At 40.0% G+C, this 20,880-nt stretch overlaps 1 protein-coding gene across 2 annotated transcripts in view; it reads right to left on the bottom strand.

The window, feature by feature from the left end:
* Positions 1 to 11,341: 11,341 nt before the first annotated feature.
* The window catches only part of Mios (meiosis regulator for oocyte development), a 31,463-nt gene continuing 21,924 nt past the window's right edge, over positions 11,342 to 20,880 (bottom strand). Inside the window, exons 8-11 of one of the 2 annotated variants that reach the window (XM_006505086.4) lie at positions 20,602 to 20,754; positions 18,661 to 18,865; positions 17,554 to 17,683; positions 11,342 to 16,530 (exon numbers count right to left, since the gene is read on the bottom strand). In XM_006505086.4, coding sequence (XP_006505149.1) covers positions 16,434 to 16,530; positions 17,554 to 17,683; positions 18,661 to 18,865; positions 20,602 to 20,754 — 585 coding nt within the window. In that variant the 3' untranslated portion in view covers positions 11,342 to 16,433. The remainder of the gene's footprint in view (positions 16,531 to 17,553; positions 17,684 to 18,660; positions 18,866 to 20,601; positions 20,755 to 20,880) is intronic. The other variant, NM_145374.2, reaches the window with a different exon arrangement.

Raw genomic sequence — 20,880 nt, 5'->3', positions numbered from 1 at the left:
CCACCCTCAAGGGTGATTCTTGTCAGGGCCACTTTAACTTAGCTAGTGTCTGCTTGTTTTCCTCTGTGAATATAGAAGCTTTCAAAGATAATATATATATCTGCATTAACACATATGGAATGTGCAGTGTGTACAGTTAAAGATGATTCTCTGTTCTTTGTTTCAGCAGGTAAGGAAGGCATCTGTCTTTCTTTATAAGTTAGTTTGGATTGTATAGCCAAACTGTAATATACATTTTCATCCATGCCTAATGAAACGATGGCATGATAAGTCCTGAGGGTTTTGTGATCAACATTTATTGTGGAGACATTTTCATGTCTCAGCCAGTCTTAGCTGTCCCCATGTAGAGGGATCAGCAATATATGTAACCTATTTTGTTGATGTTGATTTCTTCCCCTCTGAAGCCAAGATCTTCAGGGGATGTCTTACTCAGTCAAATCTGATTTTTATTAATTTGGATGGAATCCATAGGCTTTCTTCTGTTGAAACAAAGACAAAACCTCTTCCCCATCACAACATATTTTTTCCTTTCATTCTGAAGTTATAACATATGTATGCTGATCTGTTCATAAGTCCTATAAAAAAAATCCAGTTTATTTTGGAAAGGTATTACCTGTTTCATTGAGATTTAAAATATTTGAAGTCAGTAGAGCATTATTTAATCTATCCCTGGGAAATCCTATATCCCTTTTATTTCTGTATTGGTAAAAGCCAAAGATTCAATAAGCCTTTGTTTGTTTGTTTGTTTGTGTTTTTCTTACACCTTCAGTAAGGGATTATTTCTATGACGTATCTCCTTAGTAGCCATCTCATTTAATAAGCTAATAACTTTTCTATTAACAGTGGCCCTCCATATAAATTTTGTTGTGTCTTCCTATGGACAGTTTAGACAGTCAAAACTGTTTTGATAACATTTTTAATACCTTTATCAGGAATATTTCCTATTTTAGTTTCCTTAAGTGTTAGTTCCTTGGAGCTTTAGAGTTTTTTTTACCTGACGAAATTATACACAAAACTGAAAGCATTTTGTCCTGGCTAGAGAGATGGCTCAGCGGTTAAGAGCACTGACTGCTCTTCTGAAGGTCCTGAGTTCAAGTCCCAGCAACCACATGGTGGCTCAAGACAGCTACAGTGTACTTAGATATAATAATAAATAAATGTTAGAACCCAAAGCCCCTGGCATCTCAGTCTCCTTCTTGTCCCTGGGCTACCATCTATTAACTAACACTTTTGTTTCTTCCACTATCTTGATTCCGTTCCTTAATTGACTCAGGACATCTTAGGATAGGGGGCTTTCCGGACCTTTTACACCGGGGACATTCTACTTATGTTATTGTGCAACCAAGTGATAATACCAGTTTGACCCGTGCACCTGGGCATAGACCTTAGTGCTTTGTAGCTTTTTAAACCCTCTGTTTTCCTGGAGTAAATGAGAGTTGAACAGAATTTTTTGTCTTGTCTGCTTCCTTCGTGTCTTCTGATCCCAAATTTGTCATTGTTGCTCCCTTCCCCGGACACCCCTGTTACTTAAGTCCTGCAGGTCGGGACAATAAATCTTTAAAAAAAAAAAAAGTTCTGAGTAAAAAACTAGTGCTATTGGTGAACACAGAGAATTTGGAGGTTGTGTTTTTAATATATTAATATGCATTTTCTTACCACAAATACTTGATGTTAAGCCATACCCTAATTTTGAAGATACATACAAAATTTAAAATCAGTCCTCTGAAGTCTGTCCAAGGTGTCTTATCTTATTATTTAATTGGTCTGCGGTTTCAAAGGAACCCTCCTGATTATTAGCAGTCAGATATAATTTTACTTTGTGAAACTTAAATTTGTTTTCTTCTGCTATCTAAATTATGTGGAATTTTATTCTCATCTCTTATGTATCCCGCCCCGCGGGATTCAGTTATTCTTGGGTGCAAGGGGGACCGCAAACCTGGAAGAAAATGGGATTGGAAGAGAAAAGAGAAGTGAAGACCAAGTAGATTGTATCTATCAAGGTCTCCGTTTATTAGGCTGAGATGCCGGGTTTTAAAGCATACATCGAGGGGAATAGGGAGGGGTTGAGGGGGAATTAACAAAGAATAAAGAAGTAGGCATCCACTGACATGAGGGCCGAAGTCAGGCTCCTGGCGGCGGGCACTCTGCATTTTATTTCTGGAACATAGATCCTCCTTAACAGCCTTGGGGTGTCAGGCCGGGCTCAGGCGTAACTCATGTCCTTGGATGTCATGGGAATTCAGGAAGAGATAAGGAAGAGGGGACTATAATTCAGCTTTTACAGCCTCAGGTGCCAGGAAGGGAACAGGGAGGAGAGAGTGACAACCGGCTCCTAGCATGAGGCCATTTGGCCTGTCAGGGTGGGAGATTGTGAAGGGCTCGCTTTCTCACGGTATGGTCTCTGACACTTATGAAGATAAAGTGAATCCTAATGCCATCAAGTTACCTGCCTTTCCTATGAAAATGGTGTGAAACCCAGAGTATCAGTGAAACACATGGTTTAAATTCCTTGATTCTGGCTTGAGGTAAGCCATTTATGTTTCTTATGACCCATTTGATCTACAGCATGGGGTAATCCTGTACAGGGGGGCCTCCCCCACTCACTGAAGTGGGGAGAGTGTTAGATTCTCTAGAATTTAACCCTGGTCCTTCATTGTTTACACACATGAAAGCCCTAGAAGTGGTCAGAAACACCGCCTGGGAGCAGCTCAAGGAGGCCTACGAACCAGGAGATTTAATGGTACCACACCAGTTCCAGGTGGGAGATGCAGTTCTCATCCGACGACACTGAGCTGGGAATCTAGAACCTTGTTAGAAAGGCCCTTGCTGCTGACCACCCCCACTGCTGTCAAAGTAGAAGGCATCTCTGCTTAGATTCATGCCTCTTACGTAAAGCAAGCTCCTGAAGAGTAAATCCCCTTGGTTGACCACCCTCATTTCTACTCTGATGGGTCCTCTAATAATTTTGCTCTTACTGCTGACGTGTGGCCTGCTAATTCTTAATAAATTAGTGACCTTTGTTAGAGAAAAGACTGGTGCCATCCAGCTGTTAGTACTAAGACAATACCAGTCTCTGCAGAACCTTAAAAAAGAGATTGCAGTTTAGTTCTAAGATTAGAACTAGTAACTAGAAGAAGTGGGGAATAGTGCATTGGCCAAAATCCTGCTTAAGTTCCTCTTCTGTCTTCTATCCCTTTTATTCTCCCTCTCCTCTTTCTTTTCTTCTGTCTTTCTCTTTTGATACACCTTTTCTGCCTCCCTGACTAAATCTTGTAAAGCCATGGCATGTAATCTTTCTAGTTTCTGTAACTTTCTCTTAATATCTGATGCTGATTGCCCTATAAAAGCCATAGCTTAAATTTTCCTAGTGTGTTCCTGGTGCGGAACAAGGCAAAGGGAAGGAGGGCTGTCCAGTCATTCCCACTGGTCTCTAAGGTCAATTTAGTCAAGGTCTTTTTTAGAGTTCTATTTATCCTTTCTACCTATCCTGAACTCTGGGGTCTATAAACAATGTAAAAATCAATTAATCCCCAGTTGGATGGCCAGTCCCTGACTTACCTGGGCAACAAAGTCTGTGAGACCTTATTATCTTAGGTATTCCGTGGAAAATTTTCTTCTAGGATCTTCTTAACCACAACATTGGCAGTTTCTTTTTTCATTGGGTAGGCCTCTACCCATCTTGAAAAGGTATCTATAAAAACTGCTATCGGTGTAGATGTTGATGGGCCGCCCCTCAGCCATCTGAAGGGACTTTTACTAGGAAGCTGCTTCTGTGTACCAGTTTGGAATGCCCGGCCACAGCTGGTTGTATAGATCACTATGGATCCTGGTTTCTTCTGCAAGGATGTCCGCACAACGGTGAACGGGCAAGGGAATCGTCCATTTCAGGCAGGAGGGTAGCAGGGTTAAGGAGAGCAGGAGGAGCAACCATGACCCATTCAGTCAGCAACAGACTCTGGTAGTGGGTCATCCGGGCATTTGTCATCTATTGGTCTGGGGGCTGGCAGATAATGCTTTTAAGAGAGTGGGGGTGACCACAGTTATTTGCTGTCCCAAAGTTAATTTGTTGGCATCTTTAACCAGTAAGGCTACTGCAGCAACGGCCTTTAAACATGTGGGCTATCTGCTGGCCGCTGGGTCCAGCTTCTTAGACAAATATGTCACGGGCCTCTTCTATGGCCCTAGAGCTTGAGTAAGAACTCCTCTGGCCACCCCTGCCCTCTCATTAACATAGAGGATGAAGGGTTTGGTTAGATCTGGCAATGCCAAGGCTGGTGCAGTCAACAGGGCCTCTTTAATATTTTCAAAGGCTCTCTGATATTCTGATGTCCATTTGAATTCTCCACTTTCTTTGGTCAGGAGGTACAAGGGGGTAGCCAGTGTTGCAAACCCAGGTATCCAAAGTCTGCAGAACCCAGAGGTGCCCAAGAATTCTCTCACCTGTCTTGGAGTAGCCAGTGCTGATATTTGAGTCACAGTCCTTTTTCTTTGCAATAGGCACATTGGTCCTTCTCTAAAGTCTTCTGGATGGGTCTTCTTCTTCTAGGTCTAGGTTCCCTGTTGCCCAGGTATGATGTCTATCTATTCTCAGGCCTGTTCCTTCCTTTATGCTCCCCTACTACTGCAGCCAAAATCCTGCTTAAGTTCCTCTTCTGTCTTCTATCCCTTTTATTCTCCCTCTCTTCTTTTTTTTCTTCTGTCTCTCTCTTGTGATATACCTTTTCTGCCTCCCTGACTAAATCTTGTAAAGCCATGGCATGTAATCTTTCTAGTTTCTGTAACTTTCTCTTAATATCTGATGCTGATTGCCCGATAAAAGCCATAGCAACCGCTTCTTGTTGACCCTCAGAGGTCTGGTCAAAAGGAGTATAGTGTCTATAAGCTTCTATCAATCTTTCTAGAAAAACAGACGGGGGCTCTGTAGGACCCTGCATCACCTCTCTTACCTTAGCCAAATTGGTAGGGCATCTTGTCACTCTGTTAATCTCATTAGGTAGGTTGGTTGGGATTCCATTCACTTCAAGAACATTTTTCTGAGCCTCCAGGAGAATTTGCTCTTTTTTTTTCCCCCTGTGGTAAACAGAACCTGGAGGAGCTGCTGACAATCATCTCAAGTGGGTTGATGAGAAAACATAAGAGTCTCAGAAAAGGAGGCATGGTAGGGTCTGCAGAGATCGTGGGTCTGCAGGCAGGTCGCCTACAGCTGGTAAAGGAAAAGCAAAAGTGGTGTCAGGAGCTCCATCTGCTGGGGGACTCTGGGCTCTGGATCCCAGCCACAGATCCTCTGGCTGCACAGCCAGCGGTCTCAGAGCTGCAGAGAAGCAGGACCCAGCAGGGGTAGAAGATAGGGCAGAGGGGAAGGAGCTTGGGGGGACCCGCGGGTTGAAGAGGAGGCTCCATTTTGGGAGGAGCCTTTTGATGCGGAGCCCCATGCACCTTCTCGCTGCTGGCCAGAAAGCGAGCTGGTCCAGGTAGGGTCCGCACTGCCACCGTTGCTGCTGTGCTTACTGCTTCTTAGGGCAGAAAGCGAGGGTGCTGTGCTGACTCACCCGTGCACATGGGAGCAGCGGGGAGAGGGCTCCAAGAGGCACGGGAAATCCATGGTTTGATTTATGGCGGTGAATTCTGGATGAGGTAAGGCTATTAATCCGGGTGGGACCCAGGTCCACTCTGAAAAACAATGGCTTTAACTTCAAAGATAAGAGTCAAATCAAAAGTCCCCTCTGGTGGCCATTTTACATTAAAAGCTGGCCACTCGGAGGTGCAAAAAGTCTGCCAAGGTCCCTTCTTAATTTCTCCTGAAAGATTATGGGCCCTTGATCTAACTTCAGTCCAGCGGTCTAAAGTCAAACTTAGGGGAGGTCATTACAGTCTCTCCTATCGTCCAATATCACGGAAAACACGAAACTGACACAAAACACAAACACACACACTGACAAATGCCCGTCTTCTAATGGACAAACAAAACCAGCTCAGAAATGCAAAACCAGCTCAGAAATGCAAAAATGTTAGGGAAGTGCGTAAGTCTTCTAGGAAGACTACTGACTCTTCACTTCTGGCTCTAGATGGACTTCTGGAGTCCTTCCCCTTGCTTGGGGCATCCCCCAGAGCAGCACAGCAGTGATTTCAGAACATCTGCTGTTCACACTCTGTGCCTCTTCCCGAGGCGCGGGTCTTCGTTTCCTCATGAAACGTAGCAGCTGCAAATTTCAGCACTGAACCTCGCCAGCTCACAGAAGTACTTTTAGACAAAAAAAATCTCACCTCCAAGTGGGTCTTCAGAGATGTGGGTGGTCGTGCCAATCCCGGACGAGCCCCCAAATGAAAGACCCCGAGAGGAGCCCCTTGCTCATGCCTTGGGACAATAGCGGACGCCCAAGAACTCATGAGAGACCAAGCTTGATGCAAACCACATGAGGCTTTATTGGGGGGAAAGCCAGAGCTCTGGGGACGACTCATATCCCACGCAGGGGTAGAGGAGTCAACCTCAAGCGGAAAGGGGTCCCAGTTTTTATAGGCCCTCAGGGAGGAAAGGAGAAGGTTGTAGTAGGGGATTTCCAGATCTAAGCAATGTCTATTCTCAAGAAATGGATATGGGAGGGGTGCAAGGAAAGAGTCTGGTGCAGGTGTAGCAACTCCGGATTGGCCCGCCTGTGGTTGCTGGTGAGATTTTCCGACTCTTCCCAAGCAACCAATATCACAAACACCTGGCAATGGGCTTCATCAGTGGGTACACACATGGGTTCAAGGAACGGTCAGAACATTGGCAGACACACAGGTTCAAGGAGTGGCCAGAGCATTGTGCACCTCTATTTTTCTAAACCAGTGAAGCTAGTTCTGCTAACAATGAAATCTACTTTTGCCAAGTTCAGGGCTTCTGTGACCTTTTATATTTTGTCAGGATCTTTCAATATGACCTAACCTTTGACATATAAAATTAAGGATATATTTTAAGCAATCCAGTGAAAATGCATCACAAGAACATATGAGCTTTAAAACTCTGAGATGTGTTCAAACAAACAAGCAGAGTTCCCCCATTTTGTCCATCACCCAACTGAAAGCTCAAAGGAAAACCACTCAGGAAAGAGAAGTTTGTAAGTTTAAGACATTTGTGTGCACATATGTGATTGCTTAATTAAAGGGGCATATCTCCTAGGTATGACTGATACACACACACACGACATTTGGCTTTCAAACGATCTGAAAGTGGGATCTAGAAACAAGTACTCTAATGAATCTGGAAAGGAGGCTAGGAAATTTCATGGATTTGAAAAAAATACTATTAAAAAGCTCTTGTAACAATTCAGATTATTGAAGAATACATTGGAGAAGTGGGTGATCAGGATGGATGTATTTCAGCTTTTAACAATTTTTGTGAGTTAAAATCAAAGTCAATGACATTTAAATCAGGACTGCTGCCTTCTGTGTCCCCTACATATTCTAAATTCAGCTACATGGATCTTGTGATGACAAGATATGGCTACAAATAGAAATAGCCATAGCAAAGCATATTCCATGGTGGCACAGAAAAACATTTCCCCTCCAGCAGACATGGAGTGAATTACCTCACTCATGAACCCTGATGGTTAAATGATAAGGACAGAATTTAAAATGAAAAGGGAATGCATGCTAAAACAGCTAAATCACTGAATCAAAAGTGAAGACAGACCTCTTGTTTTAGGAAAAACATCTGAATATATTGATAAGTAACTTTAGACACATAATTAAATTTTTATGGGATCTGTAAACTTTCCTAAAAGACTAATTTCTCAACTTTTTTGTCTTTTTAATTTCTTGAAACAGGCTTTTATTGTGTAGCCTTGGCTAGCCCTCAAACTGATTCTTCTGACTCCCCATACCGAGTTCTCAATTATAGGTGTAACTACATAAGCAAATAAAGATCCCATTTATATAGCCTTTAAAATATTAATTATACAGAAATATCTTATAAGAAATTTTCATATATGCAAGATTATTTACAATATTCTGTTTATACATTTTATATGTATAATTATAGGAATTATATAGCAGTCATCTCAAACTGAGCCATCAATCTTTAGTTTTTTTTTTTAAAAGATATATTTATTTATTATATGTAAGTACACTGTAGCTGTCTTCAGACACTCCAGAAGAAGGAGTCAGATCTCGTTACAGATGGTTGTGAGCCACCATGTGGTTGCTGGGACTTGAACTCTGGACCTTTGGAAGAGCAGTCGGGTGCCCTTACCCACTGAGCCATCTCACCAGCCCCCAATCTTTAGTTTTTTGACATCAGTTCTTGATTCTTATGCAGTGCCCTGAGGGACTGGGCTGCTCCCTGTGCTCTTGCTTCTCAGGACCCCAGTCTTAGACTGAGCAGGTTTAAGCTGGATTACTTACCTAGATTTTTAAAAAATACTTTTTATTCTTTGAGAATTTCATATAAATCCTCCCAAATCCACTTTCTACCCTTATCCCTCCAGCCAAGTTTGTCTTTTTTTTTTTATTTTAATATCCCATGGAGTTCAATTTGTTTACCCCATATACTTCTGGGTGTGGGGCAATCCACTATTAGCACCAGCAATTTACCAGGACCACACCCTTAAAACAGACCAAATAGTCTGACAAATAAACAAGCTCTAGATTTCAATCTATACCCTAGATCTAATTCTACTTATACCCCCGAGTTAGAACATCTCTCAATGATCCTTTAGTTCTCTTCCAGTTAATAATTTATTATTTGCATGTCAGACTAAATGTGGTTGAGTTTAAAGTGTCCAACAGTTCGAGTATGTGCTGGTAGTTGCTATCCAGAATGCTTTGCTGAAGAGGGCTCTGAGAAAAGGTGTGAATGGTAAGTTATCTGAATCAAGTAAAGATGGCTGTGCTCGTTGCTTACTACCTGGTCAAGCAGAGCTTGGCCTAACCAGTTCATCAGGTTCTGAAAAGGTGCTAAGTGTCACGATAGAAACCCCACCCCACCCCTTAGTACCCTAATGCTTTTTCTTCCCATTTCCCAAAATTCAAGAAAAATGCAGCAGCATTCATGCACTAATCAATATTGGGTAAAAATGCCCCTAGCTAGCAGTTGTCAATGCAGCCTTTGCTAGCTACTTCTTAAAACGTGAAGAGAATGCTCACAGCACGGTCATCCACCACTAACTGCAAGACTATGGGAGGGATCATCAAGTAAGGGGATGGTTCCACTCCTTGCATAAACAGCCTTGGCTCTGGGGGCATAATTGCTTCAGCTGGGTGAATCTTATTCAAAGGTGGGTTAAATGGTTGGTCTGAGAAAATTCTGAGTGACAAAGAAGACAAGGAAATACAGGTGGATCGATCAGCAAAATTAGGAGCTGGAAGTAAATGAGTAATTTAAATTCAGGAATGCTGAGAATTCCAGGAACAGATGCTAAAAAGAAGTCCTAAGTCCTATTCCCTTTCCTTTTATGTATCACTTACCAAACCCACAAGCTGTCCCTTTTCCTAGTTATATAGGCCCACATTTTCTGCCACCCGCTTTAGAGTGCAGCCCACATCACCCTGACAGCTAAATGTTCTTATTCTCTCCTTCCAACATCTACTTGTTCAAATACAAGAGTATATGTGAAATACTTATCAATGTTAAATAATTTGGCAGTTGTATTCCTCACCATACAAGTTGCAGGGTTTCATACATTTGCGTGTCATACAACGTGACAGTGACAAACGAAAGAAAAACAAACCTGCAATCCCAGTACTCAGAATACTGAGGTAGGAGGAATTCTGGTGTAAGTAGCAAGAACAGTCTCCGAAAGCCCAGAAGAATCAGAAATGCTAAGTTCTTGAACAAGTATAGTCCTTTTCTTCCTCCAAACTAAGGTTTTGCAATGCTCCCTGAAAACAAACAAAACTTTGCCAGGTAAGACAGTGACCAGAAAAGAACCTTGTTATCTTTTTATTTTTTTAAAACAAAGATTTATTTACTTATTTTATGTATATGAGTACACTGTAGCTGTCTTCAGACACACCAGAAGAGAGGGTCAGATCCCATTACATATGGTTGTGACCCACCATGTGGTTGCTGGGATTTAAACTCAGGACCTCTGGAAGAGCAGTCACTGCTCTTAACCGCTGAGCCATCTCTCCAGCCCTAACCTTGTTATCTTTAGTGCTATAGTTTTTTGTTTTGAGATGCTGATGTTTGTTTTGATTGAGTTGTCCTAACACAACTGTGTAGTGGCCTTGGCTCTGGGGACCACATTTCAGTAAGGGTGCTGATGACTAAATCAACCAAAGCCTCCACTATTCCGTCCAAAAGGAGTGGGAATGAGAGGCATGTCATTAACCATCTATTCCAGAGATGAATGTGATCTGGTGCAGACAGGCCGAAATGAGAAATGTCAGCTGTCAGGCCTCATGCGTAACCAACATGGAGCAATTTTAAGCATCCTTGCAGATTAAAGTGTGCGCCTCTTCCCTACAGTTCCGTCACATATGCTTGGCAATTTTGTTCTATGCGAGTTCATTTTCACTCTGTTCAAATGTCTCTGCAGGAAATAAAATATTCAAAGTCTAGCATATACACTCAAAAGGATATTAGAAATCTCAAAGTTTCACATACTGGGAATGGACTCCAAATGAAGAACAGTAGAATAGACAAGCTAAAAGTAATAAAGCATTTGTGGGGGAACCGTTCTTTCCTGAGAGGATGTTTTATCTGGATGATAGTTTTAATCTCGAGGTCCTAATGGAAAAATAATCATACATTTCACATAATACTTCCTGAAGGCAAAAGTAATAGCAAACTTAAAATTATCATTCACCCATGAGGTTAAGAACCTATGAGTGCCTGTCCCAAATGATCCTAAGAACCTGTGCCAGATTTTTTATTCCCAGTTGCATCTATTTTTTTCTTAAGATTTATTTATTATGTATATAGCGTTCTGCTTACATATATGCTGACCAGAAGAGGGCACCAGATCTCATTATAGATGGTTAGTTCCTGTGTGGTTACTGGGAATTGCACTCAGGACCTCTGGAAGAACAGCCAGTGCTCTTAAATTCTGAGCCATCTCTCCAGGCCCCCAGTTGTGTTTCTAATGGAGAATAATCTTCCCTGTTTTTAACAGTATTTCAGCATTTATTGGAAGCATTATATTATTTTCTTTAAAATGATAATTTAGTCAAGCATTCAATACTGCACGCAGAAGGCACAGATAAAGATCGTGTGCTCGAGGCCAGCCTGGCTACCTGTCTTCCAAAGTGTGGAGGTCAGAGAAGCCAATCTGTGTAGTCTGTTATTTTTATCTACACTCCCTTTTTGATGAATGGAAAATCAGAAGATTTAAGATTGTTTTTTGCAACAGACATCTCTCAAATGTATAGTTGCTTAATATTTATATTCATAAATGTATACATTTCATGTACAACTAAATTTGTACAAATACAAAATATTGTCTAATGTGAATTTCCAAATGGATGACAAATAATTTTTCATTAAAGCTAAAACACAAGAACTTTGAAATACTCACTTTTTCATAAAATACTATTATGTTAAAAACATGATTACATAATTGAAGAACATCATGACATTTGACCGTGGCAGCTTATTGGACACAAAACATGGCTGTTAACAAAAATGTAGATAAAAATGAGCCAGGCGTGGTGACTTTTAATCCCAGCACTTGGGAGGCAGAGGCAGGTGAATTTCTGAGTTCGAGGCCAGCCTGGTTTAAAGAGTGAGTTCAAGGACAGCCAGAGCTACACAGAGAAACCCTATCTGGAAAAAACAAAAACAAAAACAAAAAATAAATAATAAAAAAAATGAATTTGGCCATTTGTATTTCAAACTTCAGGGTTTCTTGCATACTAAAGTCTGTATTTGTGTGTGTGTGTAAAACATGCATAAGTGAACTAATATTCTTTAAATCAAAAGATACAAGACTAATGTTTTTTGTGAATTCATATAAAATATGCTTCACATTTGAGTCATTAATCCTTTCGAATATACTTCCAAACAATTCTGTCTTTGTGGATTTAAGATTTCAACTTAATTAGATTACTCTATCTGAATTTCCAGTTAGGAAATTACATTAAGACAGCATGCTTTTCTTAAGTTGGATGAAGACTATGCACTGAATTATTACTGCCATTTCTGGCATTACAAATTACCCATAGTTCTAAAGCTAAGCATGGAAAGACACTGTCCTACCAATGGTTTCCTAAGGAAACTACAGTTTAGAAGACATTATGGCCAATTATTTCCTTCAATTATTAGAAAATAATTTCTAAATAATTTTAAAAATTTAAAGTACAAATAGAAGAAACTGACTTTTTGGCTGTGAAGATGCAAACACTACAAGACAGAAACTGTACTTATGTCTGTGGTTTTCATTAAACACACTGCTTCCAAAGCAATGATGGTGCCACTGATCATTTAATATCATGACCTGTGTCCACCAGTTAAGGCACACAAATGCTTACTGATTTGTTAGGAGCCTGGACATCTAGGCACATTCAGAATTCACCACTTACTGTAAACAACTTACTGGAACTGAATTGTGTATGTGCACTCCAGCTTGGAGAACAACAGTGGAGAGAACAGATTTCCTGCCATGGCCATAGAAACAAGAGAAGAGTCAGAAAACCTATGAGATAGACATATGAGAGACAATGTGAAAGCAGTTACTGATTATAGACCACTGACTTCAGAACAATTAGCTTTATAACCATTTCAATGTGCTAAATGGAGAGTGAAGTACAATTTCTAACTAACCTGAGTGCTGGACTAAGAACTATTATTGCAGTGTTAGTAATAGGGGACACAAAACTGAGGGGGAAAAATGCTTTCTGAATAGATTAGAACTATATACTTTCTTACTATGAACCACATTTCTGTATCTCATGGGCTAAATTACATTTGGCTGTTTTATGATAGCAATATGATGGTCATAGTTAACTTATAATAGTAATATGTGTGCATAGCTTATTAGCATTCCCTATGTATGTGTTAAGACTTACTGTCACAGTGGACATTTAAGTTCTGTGTTTACTGTAAGTAAAGTTAAGAACTACATCATACTAACATCTGTGCATTTATCCACTTAGTAGCTCATAAAAACTTTCTGTCCTATGACAAGGGTTATGAAAAGTTTTTTATACCCAATTACAAGTATTTATTACCACTAGGCAGTGGTGGTACATGACTTTAATCCTAACCTTTGGGAGGGAGAGACAGGCAGATATCTGAGTGCAAGGGCAGCCAGGTCTACAAAATGAATCCAGAATACACAGAGCTACACAGAGAAACCCTGTCTGTGTGTCTTTATTACAGATAGCTGGGACTACAATCAGTTATTCAGGACCAAATTGTAACAACTTTTGTTTGAGAGTCTGGAGTTTTTAAAGGTTAAAAAACAACCTTTATATTTCACTTGGCAACAGCAGGGGGAGTTTTTGTGCAAGCAAGCAGTTTAACAGGAGCTAACATAAGCTGTTAACTGGAGGAGCAGTTTCTCCAGAAGCAGGCAGCTTAACAGAAGCTAAATAAGTTAGCTAAGCCCTCCTGATGTCAGGTTTCTAGAACAGACTTCCAATTTTCCATGGAGCTGTTATGAATATTTCTAAGGAGCCTAATATGTACTTGCTCACTCATTTGAGGAACACCATAAATTGTTCTCTCAGATTGTTTCCTTCCCATAGTCATTAAAATGTATATTTCTCCTTGTAACCGATGCAGATAGGTGACCACCACCCTACTTTCTCTTTTGTGTACATATGATACTGAGAAACCTTGTGGACTCAGCCTCATATTCACAATGACCTACATCTTCTGCTCTTTACCATCTTTTTAATCAGCACGCTATGTCAGATGTTATAATTTTGCCTAAGAAAAACAATGTCCCTATGCATGTTACCTCATTTACAGAATGGCAACAATAATGTATCTGTCTCACAGAATTATGTGTAAGGTGAACAGAAATTCAATAGGCCAAATACCTGAAATATACATAGGCACTGACAATAAATATTATTCTCAATAACATGTTCTTGGATTTAATTAGCTTTACTTGTGGCTTTAACATGGTAATTGTTATACAGTCAGCTGATTCTGCAATCTCTCTATATGTGTGTGTAATTCTGTTATTGGTTTTGTTTTTTTGTTTGTTTTGTTTTGTTTTTCAAGACAGGGTTGTTTCTCGTGTAGTCCTGGCTGTCCTGGAACTCACTTTGTAGACCTGGCTGGCCTTGAACTCAGAAATCCGACTGCCTTTGCCTCCCAAGTGCTGGGATTAAAGGCATGCGCCACCACGCCCGGCGTAAAAACATGTTTCTTAAATTCCTCTACTGAACAAGTCTAGGTAAAATATCTTGTTGAGTTTATAGTCTCAAATACCACTGACCTAAGAAATAAAAAAAATACTTCTAAAAAATTATTAAGAAATAATTAACTTGAATCTATTTTCATTCCATACATAATGTAAGGTAAGATAAACAGACATCATATAAGCTATATGGTTGGGATCAAAAGAAATATTAGAAAGTTAATAAATAGAACAATCTTTAAATGTCACCATACATCATGATTACAAATAAGTCTATATTTACATATTAGACTTCATATTTATGTCTATATAGTATGTCGAAAAGTTTTTGATATTATTTCACTAACTTTATATTGTACTTTTAGGAAAAATAAAAATATACATCCTAAGAATTTGACATTACTTTGAAGCTCATGTTAAGAACACAGTAAGATTAAAAAGAATATCTTAACTTATGCAATATTAAAGAAAATACCCTGCCCAGCAGTGGTGGTGCATGCCTTAATCCCAGCACTTGGGAGGCAGAGGTAGGCAGATTTCTGAGTTCGAGGCTGAACGGAGAAACTCTGTCTTGAAACAAAACAAAACAAACCAACCAAAAAAAAAAAAAAAAAAAAAAGAAAAAGAAAAATACCCTAATCAAATGAAACCAGTAAAGTTTATAACACCAGTAGTATCTTAATGGTGACTTCTGTAAGAGAGAAAAGTCATTCTTTTTCATTTGAATCCGTTTAGAACACACATGCACTTGAGCCAATGCTATTCTCCGTGAGGTCTTAAGGAAGCAAGGTTACAATTCAGTCTCGTCCACTGGGTCTTCAGTCTTTGGACATGGTGCTCTTCATGCTGTCTGGGCAGCTGCAGATACCTCTCCAAAACCTAGGGACCAGGAGCCGCCTCACACTTATAACTTCAAGCACAAAATCCAGTTCCCTTCTACACACAATGTGCAACAAAGAAGCGTGGTACTATGTCCACTTATGAACAAAATGGAACAAACAAAAATGGAAACAAAGCCCTTGAATTGGCCCCAATACACACACTTTTAGCGACTTATATCTAAAGGTGACTGCAGGAATGCCCTTGTTTTGGCCAACACCATGTAGTCTACCTTGGAAAAAGATGAGACTCCAAAATAGGAAGGTGTCTGACAGCACCACAAATGGTGTCCCACATATGATCTTGCATAGATTTCATACTCAGAAGTACCTGGTGGTGCTGAGAATGGTAAGTAAAGATGATAGCCAGAGACAAATCAGCACACTGTAAAGAAAAAACTGAAACTGAAAAAGTTATTATCATGTTTTCCTGAAATTTTCACACAGTTCTTTTTTGAAAAGAAAAAAGTTTCAAAGTTTATCGTTTTAAATTTTTTTTATTTATTGTCTGCGTGTGCTCGAGTGCTCACGAGCGCGCACATGTGTACGTGCTCGCCCCATGCTGCAGCAAGGTTCTGGAGATGAGTTGAATCACTGCTTCCAACACATGGGACCGCACTTAGGTCATCAGGATTGGCTGCAAGCCTCCTCGCATGCTGAACCAGCTCACCAGCCTGCTTTTAACTTGGAGTTTTGAGGAAGACAAGAATGACCTATGTCAAATCTTTTATATTAAAATATAAATGTATGAGGGAGAACGTTCCTTAAACGTGTGTGTGCACATATGCACACATGCATGTATTCTCCAGCATGGGCCAGGAGCTAATTACCAATGTAAAATTGACATTTTCTCTGAAAGCATATTTAAGCATGAATAAGCTTAAATTGATATATGAAACAATGAATTGGCATTTGGTTTTAGATATGTACAGATTTTATCAAAAGATATCAATTTCAGATTGAAGATGCAGGCACAAGGCCTGTTTTTATTCTAAAACCATCTATAAACATAATTTTGACAAAAGCCTAGACAGTTCTTTCAAATGAACTTTAACCTACTAAACAGCACCAATATTCATGTTCTAATGTTCCTATCAGCAGCGTTGGCCTCTGAGGAGTACGTCAAAGTCACTCAAACATCACATTGCTGAGCTGACAGAATGCTTTATTTTTCCACGACAGCAAAGCCATGAGTGACTTTATTTCCTGAACTATGAAGGACATCCTTTAAAAACTCCACATGTGAAGATTTTTCTTTAGGTGGAACATTTCATGGCTGGACAGTCTCTGCTGGCACCAGATTTCCTGTTGTATCCAACTGCATACATTTACACGTGCATGCAGATACAGGACACTCTGCATGGTCCCTGAAAAAGGTGAAAGAATCGTTAGGAATCCAAGATTTATACACACAAATATATTTATGCACCAACTTTCAAAATGACACTGGGTTAAGTATAGGAATTAAAACCCACAGCAAAACATGCATTAGTAGCATCAAATTAAAACAATCACCAAGGTGAACTTTTAAGAGAAAGTTACTGGAAAATGAACAGTTTTAGTTTATACACTAATATACCAAAATGGCTTGCTCACAGTCCCTCGGTGATGAGGAAATATCAAGAGTTCAGGTTAGAGCCGGGCAGTGGTGGCACACACCTTTAGTCCCAGAACTTGGGAGGCAGAGGCAGGCAGACTTACTCCAGAGTTCCAGGACAGCTAGGGCTACAGAGTGAGTTCCCGGACAGCCAGAGCTACCCAGAGAAACCCTGTCTAGAAAACAGCAAAAGAGTTCAGATTAGCTCAGTTGAGACAAGGTGCATGTGAGTGTGATGTCAGTGAATGATGGCACTGCTCAGAATCAACGGTAAGTTCATCTTGAGAATCTGCATCCCAAGAGTTACTTATACCAAGCAAGGAATTAATGCACTAGATCGGTGTGTGTGCATGTGTGTATGTATATATACTTCCATGACAAATTGTGAGATATAAAAAACTAAATATCCTGCCCCACAATAGTTTTAAATAATTTTAATCCAGTCAAAGGCAAGATCTCAGCATCTGGCTCTGGCTGGTCAGGAATCTGCTATTTCCAGGCTGTCCTTGAACTCATCTCATAGGGATCCACCTGCTTCTGCCCCCCAAGTGTTGGGAGTAAAGGCAAACACCACTCCACACCTGGCATAGTTATTACTTTTAAACTTAAACATTATATAAGGTAATGATGGAACCACTGACACTACCTTTATTAAGTCAAATAAGCAAATAAGTAAAAAAAAAAATTAAACTTTAACTAGACATTAACACATTGATACCAAGAGCCTGCACTATTTAACAGGTCGTGTGCTCTATGTCTTGTAAGATTATCAAGGAGGGAAAGAGCTGCTTACCTGAACCAACTCAGCATATGTCCGGCATGCCCACCATGCCGACAGTTGTGACACCAGGTAAACCAGTTGTTAAACTGAGCTAACTTTTTGTCCTTGCTCAAGTCCACCTTTTCATCTGATTTGGATCCACCTACGGGAAAACAAAATGATCACTATTAGCTGCATCGCAGCAATTTAAGTTTCTTAAAGGATAGCTCTGAAACTATGTTAAAATATAAATCATATACCATACTGAAACAACAATTTGAATGTTAAGATCTAGTACTGAATAACAGTTTATATATGTAACACTGCAGTTTGCTTTTGTGTTTTCAGGACATGGTCTCACTATGAATCTTTTGCTGTCCTGCAACTCAAGAGATCCTCCTGTCTCTGTCTCCAGTGCTGGGATAAAGGGAGTGTGCCATTACACCCAGATAGTTCACCTATATTTTTAATTATCAGCAAAAAATGGGAACGTGTATGTTATCCAGACTCATTAAGGAATTACCTGAATGGAACAACTTTACACTAAAGACCTTTCCAAAAAGAAATGTAGACTCAGATTTCAGGTGAGTTTTACTAACCATCAACAGGACGGGTAGTTCTCATCCACACAAACGTGCCTGTTCTACATAATGAGACTCCGCTCAACACACGACGACAACCCCACATCTACTTATTACATAACTGTCACAGTAGCAGAAGCAAGACTAAAGCTAAGAAGTCAAGTGGTCGGGTTTCTGGGCTAATAGTTTATATATCAGAAGTGAGGATGAAATAAGAAAGAAGTGAACATTCTCAGACACTATCAAAGAGCCTTTATGGATACAAGTTTTGTTAATAACTAGGAGCATAGTGAATTTTAAATATCAAATCTGAAATACCAGTAGGAGCCATGAGAATAGTATAGTTATAAAAATCACTCATATAATCATCAACTTTAAGTTAGCATCTGTGAGATTACTTAAGTTATCACAAATATAAATGTGTAATTTTTATGAATAGACTATAAATTTAATAAAACTTTCAAGAAGTAAGAATAATGCAGACATTAACTAATATATATTTTACTTGCGCCATGTAGGAAAACTGAGTTCAGAGAAATATTCTGTGCAGTTGTCATACCAGGACAGCTAGAAACAGGTGTTCCCATATTAATGAGGCAAAGTGCACATCGAGGAAGGGGTTTCCGACAGCCAGGGCAGCTTGTGACTTTGGATTTTGTTGGTGAGCCACTCACACCATACTGACTAAACCCTCTGCCCTGATGAGGCACAGAGGAACAGCTGTAGGAGATTGATTTGCCACAAAAATTACAACTCACAAACACCTACAAAGCAAATGAAAAGAGCAATTTAATGCAAACCATAATGTAATTATAAAGTCTGATACAGATAAAATGTTTCAAAATTTTACTTTACATTGCAAAGTAATCCATCTGACTAGGTCTCAGGTCATGTCTCCATGCAGAAGTTACATTATTTAGTATGTCCTGTTACCTTTACTGAGTTACATTCTTTCTAATACCATTGATAATTGTGAATCACTAGAAATGGTAAACCCTAATGCTGTATAAGTATCAAGGACATTGGAATGCACGCAAGGCCATTACAAAATACCACAATTGTGGTTTAATGTGAAATGGTCTTACAGAACAGCTGGATATAGGCCTTGATATAGGGGCCAGCTGGAGAAAGTGGGTCATTTGATGATGCCCTTCAGGTTTCTTAGCTTGGCCTCACTTGCTGACTGTGGACCCAAAGTGGTCAGCTGCTTCACGGTCCTGCCCCCATGCCTCCCCCCCCCCCCCACAATGTCCCCAGAGCTGCTACACCTTAAGCTGCTTCTTGTTAGGTATTTGCTCACAGCAACAAAAAGGGACACCAATGCACCACTAGCAACCAGCTCAGTGACCATCTTCTGAACAAAATCTTATAAAGGCAGCACTGGGCTGAGCTGCCTACTCAAGGTACTGAGGCAGAGGGATCACAAGTTCAAGGCCAGCCAAGTAATTTAGTGAAATTGTTGCCCAAATAGAAAAAGAAAAGCAAGAGTTGGGGATGCAGCTCAGTATGAGATAAACTGCTTAGAATGTACAAGGCCCCAGGACCCATTCTGAGGACAAAACAAGAGAACACGCTTCTCCTCAACCACCACGGCCTTCTCTTAGCTGGAAAGGGATTAAGGTTCCTGCAGCAGTGCCTTAAAAGCTTGGAACAAAGCTGAGGAGAGGGTGCGAACAGCCACAGAAGGTGCTCATTGGGTTTAATGAGAACTCAGCTCTTCCCAAGATTCCTCACAGGCGACACAGCACTATCTCATCTTACTAAAGTACCTACTCCAGCGATAACAAACTTTTCCCGAGCCAGGTGTGGTGGCGCACGCCTTTAATCCCAGCACTCAGGAGGCAGAGGCAGGCAGATTTCTGAGTTCAAGGCCAGCCTGGTCTACAAAGTGAGTTCTAGGACAGCCAGGGCTACACAGAGAAACCCTGTCTCGAAAAAAAAAAGAAAAAAAGAAAACAAAACAAAAAACCATTTCCTACTGCCTACAAAATTAAAATAGCACCACCCATTGCTCACAGTGAAGATAATCAAGTATTTAAATCTGAAGTAATTATGTGATATTATATCATATACCTTATGTGATAATTGATCTCATACTAAAATTTCACATGCAGAGACATATGTTTGAACTTATTCTATTTTTTTAAACCTCCAATTGTGATGTACTGAACATAGTAGTATATAAAGGCAATGTGCAGGTGGGACAGTTAGGATTCTGAAAGTCTGGCAGACTGTCACTGCCGCATTTCAGACAGCCCTAGGAGTTAGGCCTTCCTCAGATCATCTGGGCCTGCTATCCTTTGTTTTATCTCAAAGTAAAATTCAGTTGTACAAGATGATGGTTAAAAAATAGAAATAAAAAAAAAAACAGGAAAAAATAAGAACAGAGTAAAGCCTGGAATAGACAAAGACAAAAAAAGATATAACACAGGGTGATAATAATTAATTAATCTGGTGCTCACACGTTAAGATTTGATTCTCTCTAGAACCGTCTACTTACCTGTGCTAAAGGCTTGGAACTGGGATCCAGCTTACTCCTATGAATATCAAATTCTGCCCTTTTGTGCCAAAACCTCCAGGCATCTAATAAATTTCTGTAATTCTCAATCCAATATTGAACCCTTTCATCTTTCAGAACATCTAAAGGTGAACCCTAAAAAGAAAACACAACGTATTTCAAACATTTGAAATGTCCTGGTTTAAATGAGAGGATTCTGGCTAGAAACCTCTATCCTAATGAGGATTTAAATAAAACAATGAAAGCCTGGCGAATCCGTCT

Source organism: Mus musculus, chromosome 6 (assembly GCF_000001635.26).
Source record: "Mus musculus strain C57BL/6J chromosome 6, GRCm38.p6 C57BL/6J".
NCBI lineage: Eukaryota > Metazoa > Chordata > Mammalia > Rodentia > Muridae > Mus > Mus musculus.
This window is presented reverse-complemented; position numbering and strand designations above follow the sequence as displayed.